The sequence below is a fragment of the Polyergus mexicanus genome, unplaced genomic scaffold (genome assembly GCF_030449975.1).
Source record: "Polyergus mexicanus isolate NDT 795.1 unplaced genomic scaffold, iyPolMexi1.0 SCAF_5, whole genome shotgun sequence".
NCBI classification, from domain to species: Eukaryota; Metazoa; Arthropoda; class Insecta; order Hymenoptera; family Formicidae; genus Polyergus; species Polyergus mexicanus.
This window is the reverse complement of record NW_027223325.1, coordinates 5,249,973-5,257,227: the sequence shown is the minus strand read 5'-3', so window position 1 is coordinate 5,257,227 and position 7,255 is coordinate 5,249,973. Positions and strand designations below refer to the sequence as shown.

General features: G+C 48.5%; 3 protein-coding genes across 3 annotated transcripts; all 3 read left to right on the top strand.

The window, feature by feature from the left end:
* Positions 1–602: 602 nt before the first annotated feature.
* On the top strand, positions 603–1,582 carry LOC138933304 (serine/arginine repetitive matrix protein 1-like). The gene is made up of 2 exons (XM_070295910.1): positions 603–811; positions 853–1,582. The coding sequence occupies exons 1-2, from the start codon at positions 603–605 to the stop codon at positions 1,580–1,582; spliced, it is 939 nt and encodes a 312-aa protein (XP_070152011.1).
* A 205-nt stretch (positions 1,583–1,787) lies between these two features.
* LOC138933300 (uncharacterized) lies at positions 1,788–2,612 on the top strand. The gene has a single exon (XM_070295900.1). The coding sequence runs from the start codon at positions 1,788–1,790 to the stop codon at positions 2,610–2,612; it is 825 nt and encodes a 274-aa protein (XP_070152001.1).
* A 3,150-nt stretch (positions 2,613–5,762) lies between these two features.
* On the top strand, positions 5,763–6,742 carry LOC138933299 (serine/arginine repetitive matrix protein 1-like). Its single transcript, XM_070295899.1, has 2 exons — positions 5,763–5,971; positions 6,013–6,742. The coding sequence occupies exons 1-2, from the start codon at positions 5,763–5,765 to the stop codon at positions 6,740–6,742; spliced, it is 939 nt and encodes a 312-aa protein (XP_070152000.1).
* Positions 6,743–7,255: the final 513 nt, after the last annotated feature.

Sequence of the window (7,255 nt, the reverse complement as noted above, 5' to 3'; positions counted from 1 at the left end):
TCTGCAGAAAATTGCATACGTCTTCAATTTCTTTTGTTAATAATAAAAAAAAGAATTTGTAATATAAAAAAATGTTTTTAAAAAGATACATATTATTATCACATAAATTGAAATATAACTATTATCTCCAATTAGATAAATTGAAATATAAATATAAATATTATCTCTAACACATTTTTATAAAAATTATATGTAATTACAATGTTATTTTCAATATTAGTAAGTGATTTTCTCGGTATTAATTAATATATAATTATAATTAATATATTATTATATATGTAATTTTCGAAAGTACAATCATTTTCGAGATAATTTAAAAGACTTGTATATCACAATTTCTTCATAGGCATTATACAAACAATATATCAATTTTATTAATCATATATCATATGATAATGTATCATATCACAAATGTAATAAATTAATTACATGTATCAAAGTGTGATAAAAGATAAAAAAGAATATATAACTTATAAATAGTCATAATATATGAAAGAATCTGTCACATGTTTGATATCGTTTCTGTTATTTATGCTAAATATGGTATTATATAATGTGGCGGTTCGACGAACCACCACAAGATCGAAACAACCACCCGGTATATGCGCCGACGAACCCCGACGCGCAGGGCGCGCGGAGCTCGCGCGCAGGAACAAAACAAGCCGCAAGAGCTCACCGCGACGCGGCGACCATCGCGAGCCGCTACCAGTGAGTGGGATCCGTTGAGTGGGGTTTATAAGGCCGCGCAGGAGGCCCAGACGCAGAGTCGTCGCTCAGCTGACGGAGAGCATATCCCGAAGCAAAAAGACACGTATAGAGCGGAGAAATCCGCCACCAAGCATTTGTCCACAGAAGACTGACACCGAGGGTAAAAACACCACGCAGCCTTCCACGGTCCATACCGCCGCCCAAATCACCGGGCAACGAGCGGACAGGAGGAATCGAGAGTCGACAGTCGCCGGAGCCGCTTCCAAAGGAGAGACACGTAGGGTGGAGCCTACTTCCTTGGAGGCTAATCCCGCTGGACTTAGAGCCGCCTCGACTAACGCGGCCCACACGGTTCTTCCTCAAGACGTGGGACATACGCTTGAGACGCTACACGTCACCCAGGGAAGCCTGGACAGCGCCACCGCTGTTATCGCCGCTCCCCGCTTCACCAACACGATCGGTGACACGGGAGACGCAGACGCTACCACCGAGCCGAGTACATCGAGGCGTCCAAGCAGCGCCACCTTCCGGAGTCGATCAGGCATCACAGTCCGACAGCGACTGGGAACCTACCACCAGCGTTTCCAGCACGCAGACGGATCCGGAAGACACCGCACGATCGACAGCGACAACCACGGAACTTAAGCCGAGTTCCCGGCAACCAAGTCCTCGACCTAAGGCCTCATCCACGAGGAGTCGGAAGACGCCGCAGCACGAACTTAAGCCGAGCTCACGAGCACCGAGCACTCAGCCTAAGGCCGCGTCCACAGGGCATCGAAGGCCATCGAAGACCGCGCGATACGAACAGTGGGGACCGCTGCAACAAACTCGCTCCACACCATCCATCACGTGGAGCGAAAGGCTACCGCGATAACCAGCTCTTGTAAGGGCTCCAACAAACCGGCCCTTTTCAGGGCCACCAAAAATAAAAACGTAGAACACTGTAGATTGGCAATCAAATAAATAACTCTAGTCACTCCACTTACGAGGCTTCAATCTCAAAACCACTCCTTGTGAATAAGCAAATTAGTGACCGTACACACAAAAGGCACTAAAGTGGTGACCCCGACAAGGAGAACATGCCAAAAGAAAGAGAAGCGACGATAATCGTCGACGATGAAGAGAGCAAAGTCAACAGGATAGCAGTAAGAATTCCACCATTCTGGCCAGAAGAACCAGAATTATGGTTCGCACAATTAGAGGGGCAATTCTCGCTATGCGGAGTGACGCAAGACGAAGCCAAATACGCATACGTACTATCAAAAATAGAGCCAAGACAAGCACGGGAAATTAAAGACGTAATAACACACCCGCCGGCACATCACAAATATGAGGCAATAAAAAAAGCACTCATACAAAGGCTAACAGACTCTCACGAAACCAGAATAAAGCAGCTACTGGAACGCGAAGAGCTAGGCGACCGCAGGCCATCACAATTTCTCCGGCATCTCAGCACACTGGCAGGCACAACAGTACCAAACGAGCTGCTAAGAACTCTCTGGCTCGGGCGACTACCACAACACATGCAGGCCATATTAGCGACACGCAATAACGACAACTTAGAGGAAGTAGCAGAGCAAGCAGATCGAATCCACGAAATCGGCAACAACAAGGCGTTGGTATTCGCAACATCCGCGGAAACAACAAACAAAAAACCGTGGGAAGAACAAATACAAGCTCTGAGCAGACAAGTCGCAGCACTGACTACGCAGATGGCAAACGCAACGAAACGATGGGACCGAGAAAGAGGCAGAAGCCGGCAGAGAAACCGCTCAGGAAACAGAGCACGAAGCAAAACCCCCAGGCAAGAAGGCGTATGCTTTTACCACCAACGTTTCGGAGAAAAAGCACGCAAATGCACACAACCATGCACATATAAAAAAAACGAGGAGGGCAGTCGCTAATGGCGGCCAGCGACGCTAGCCCGAAACCAAGCCGCTTGTTTGTGACGGACTGTATCTCAAAAACGAGATACCTCATAGACACCGGATCGGACGTCAGCGTCTACCCACACACGATGATGCAAAGGAAACAGCGAGAAGAGGCCTATGAACTCTACGCAGCAAACGGCACAAAAATCGCAACGTATGGCCACACAACAATAAAACCCAATTTCGGCCTACGAAGGGAGTTCCCATGGCGGTTCATCCTTGCCAACGTCACGCAACCGATTATAGGATCAGACTTCCTCTCGCATTACCACCTGCTCCCGGATATTCGAAGAAGGAAATTGATCGACGGAAAAACCGGACTGATCGTATCAGGAGCAACCAGCAGTGGCGAGACAGGCTCCATAAAAGCAGTACGGAGCAACACAAAATATCACCACGTAATATCGGAGTTCCCGGGCATAACACAACCAACGGGAATGATAAAGACGACAAAACATACCACAAGGCATTATATAAAAACAACAACGGGACAACCCGAAGCATGCCGTCCACGCAGACTAGCTCCGGACAAGCTGCAAGCCGCAAAAGCAGAATTCGACCTGCTGTTACAAGAAGGAATCATACGACCATCGAAAAGTCCATGGGCAGCACCACTACACATGGTTCCCAAGAAAAGTAATGCATGGAGACCATGCGGGGATTACCGAAGGCTCAATGCAAGAACAACGCCGGACCGATATCCAATACCGCATATCGAGGACTTCGCACAAACATTACATAACAAGAAAATCTTCACGACCATCGATCTTGTGCGGGCATACAACCAAATACCCGTACACCCGATGGACATAGCAAAAACAGCGATAACAACACCGTTTGGATTATTCGAATTCGTATTCATGCCGTTCGGCCTACGAAACGCAGCGCAGACATTTCAACGCTTCATAAACGAAGTGTTACACGGGTTGGATTTTTGCTACGCTTATATAGATGACATACTCATAGCATCAGCCACGCAAGAGGAACACGAAGAGCACCTACGACAACTCTTCACAAGGCTAGACGCATATGGCATCCAAATAAACACGAGCAAATGCATCTTTGGGGACAACGAAGTAAAATTCCTCGGCTATCTCGTTTCGGAAAAAGGAACAAGACCTTTACCGGAAAAAGTAGAAGCCATACAAAGTTTCCCGAAACCAACCAACGTCAAACAACTACGACAATTCCTGGGAACAATTAATTTCTACCGGCGATTCATCCCAGGGGCCGCAAAGGACCAGGCCACGTTAAACGACGTACTCAAGGGTCCAAAAATAAAAGGAAAAATTCCGATCATATGGACAAATGAGTTGGAACAGGCATTCGACAACTGCAAGAATAGCCTCGCTAGAGCCACTCTTCTGATACATCCGGACCCGTCAGCAGAGCTAGCGCTGACAACCGACGCATCGGATACAGCAATAGGAGCGGTACTACAGCAACGGACACAAGAAGGATGGCAACCGTTGGCATTTCTGAGCAAAAAACTCAACCAAGCGCAAACAAAATACAGCCCATACGATCGAGAGCTATTAGCAGTATACACGGCAATTAAACATTTCAGACACATGGTAGAAGGAAGACAGTTTACAATCTACACCGACCATAAACCCATCGTATACGCCTTCAACCAAGATCCACTGCGCAGCTCTCCACGACAGGCTCGCCACCTCGAGTACATAGGACAATTCTCCACCGATATCCGACATGTATCCGGCAAAGACAACACAGTAGCGGATGCACTATCAAGAGTAGAGGAGATACACAAAACGGTCGGAAACGAAGAATTAGCAACAGCACAGAAAGACGACGAAGAGTTGCAAATAATTCTAGCCAACAATCAGGGACTGAAACTAACCAAGATACGGATTCCTGGCACGGCGACAGACATCTATTGCGACACAGCCACACCGATAACACGCCCATACGTGCCTAAACCACTAAGAAGGCAGGTCTTCCAGGTCCTGCATGGCTTAGCACATCCGGGAACTAAAGCATCGGCAAAATTGATCTCGCAACGATACGTCTGGCCCCAAATCCAAAAAGATTGCAACACATGGACAAAAACCTGCGGGCAGTGTCAACGAGCAAAAATAACAAGACACAACACAGCACCACTAGGAACGTTCCAGAAACCAACAGCACGGTTCGAACACATACACATGGACATAGTCGGACCGCTACCACCATCGAATGGATACAAATACTGCCTCACGATCATAGACCGATACACACGGTGGCCAGAAGCTACACCAATACCGGACATAACGGCAGAAACAATCGCAAAATATCTGTTCAAAGAATGGATCACACGATACGGGACACCAGCAAGGATCACAACGGACCAAGGTCGACAATTTGAAGCCGATCTCTTCCGACGCCTTGCACAGCTAACAGGATCAGCACATCTCCGAACAACGGCGTATCACCCGGCAGCAAACGGGATGGTCGAACGCTTCCATCGACAGCTCAAGGCAGCAATAAAGTGCCACCAGACAGATGCATGGACCGAGGTACTTCCAATGGTGCTAATGGGCATACGGGCAGCACACAAAGAGGACCTGAACGCCACAGCAGCAGAATTAGTCTTCGGGGAACCAATCCGCCTACCCGGACAGTTCCTGCAAGACCAAGGAAGGACACCACAAACAGACCAAAGCGACTTCGCCGAGCAATTACGAAGAGTAATGCAGAAGTTGCGACCACAGCTTAAGCGACACGGACAGACAAATACGTTCGTATTTAAGGACATGAACAGCACGCCAAGAGTATTCGTACGACATGACGCACCTGCAGGGGCACTACAGCAACCCTACGACGGGCCGTACGAAGTACTCAACAGGGGCGACAAAACATTCAAGCTACGAATCAGAGGGAAGACAGTGAACGTCTCCATAGACCGGCTAAAACCAGCCTATACTCTAACAGACCACACAACAGCTGAGAACCCCAGCACAGAGACAACAAAGGAAGCCATCCCAGAAGCCACACGAACAAGAAGTGGACGACAAACACGACTACCAGTCCGATTCGCACCACAATAGGAGGGCTCTAAATCAACCAGGGGGGTCCTGTGGCGGTTCGACGAACCACCACAAGATCGAAACAACCACCCGGTATATGCGCCGACGAACCCCGACGCGCAGGGCGCGCGGAGCTCGCGCGCAGGAACAAAACAAGCCGCAAGAGCTCACCGCGACGCGGCGACCATCGCGAGCCGCTACCAGTGAGTGGGATCCGTTGAGTGGGGTTTATAAGGCCGCGCAGGAGGCCCAGACGCAGAGTCGTCGCTCAGCTGACGGAGAGCATATCCCGAAGCAAAAAGACACGTATAGAGCGGAGAAATCCGCCACCAAGCATTTGTCCACAGAAGACTGACACCGAGGGCAAAAACACCACGCAGCCTTCCACGGTCCATACCGCCGCCCAAATCACCGGGCAACGAGCGGACAGGAGGAATCGAGAGTCGACAGTCGCCGGAGCCGCTTCCAAAGGAGAGACACGTAGGGTGGAGCCTACTTCCTTGGAGGCTAATCCCGCTGGACTTAGAGCCGCCTCGACTAACGCGGCCCACACGGTTCTTCCTCAAGACGTGGGACATACGCTTGAGACGCTACACGTCACCCAGGGAAGCCTGGACAGCGCCACCGCTGTTATCGCCGCTCCCCGCTTCACCAACACGATCGGTGACACGGGAGACGCAGACGCTACCACCGAGCCGAGTACATCGAGGCGTCCAAGCAGCGCCACCTTCCGGAGTCGATCAGGCATCACAGTCCGACAGCGACTGGGAACCTACCACCAGCGTTTCCAGCACGCAGACGGATCCGGAAGACACCGCACGATCGACAGCGACAACCACGGAACTTAAGCCGAGTTCCCGGCAACCAAGTCCTCGACCTAAGGCCTCATCCACGAGGAGTCGGAAGACGCCGCAGCACGAACTTAAGCCGAGCTCACGAGCACCGAGCACTCAGCCTAAGGCCGCGTCCACAGGGCATCGAAGGCCATCGAAGACCGCGCGATACGAACAGTGGGGACCGCTGCAACAAACTCGCTCCACACCATCCATCACGTGGAGCGAAAGGCTACCGCGATAACCAGCTCTTGTAAGGGCTCCAACAAACCGGCCCTTTTCAGGGCCACCAAAAATAAAAACGTAGAACACTGTAGATTGGCAATCAAATAAATAACTCTAGTCACTCCACTTACGAGGCTTCAATCTCAAAACCACTCCTTGTGAATAAGCAAATTAGTGACCGTACACACAAAAGGCACTAAATATAACAAGAAATTTAGATAATAATACATACAAATAGCAATATAGCAAAAATACAGCAGAGAGAGTTTGTGTGTGTGTGTATATATATATATATATATATATATATATATATATATATATAACGACTTACCACTGTTGTGTATCTATAGATAAAATCTTCCGTCTGCTGTAGCGGAAATCTGAATAAATGTTTTCCATCAGATTTTTTATTCGCACAGTCTTTATACATACATTTGTCGAAGAAATGATTTACACGACACTGTTTTGGCATTATCTTTTTATAAATATTATTTTTTTCTAAACTAAATAATATCCCTGTACACACACACAA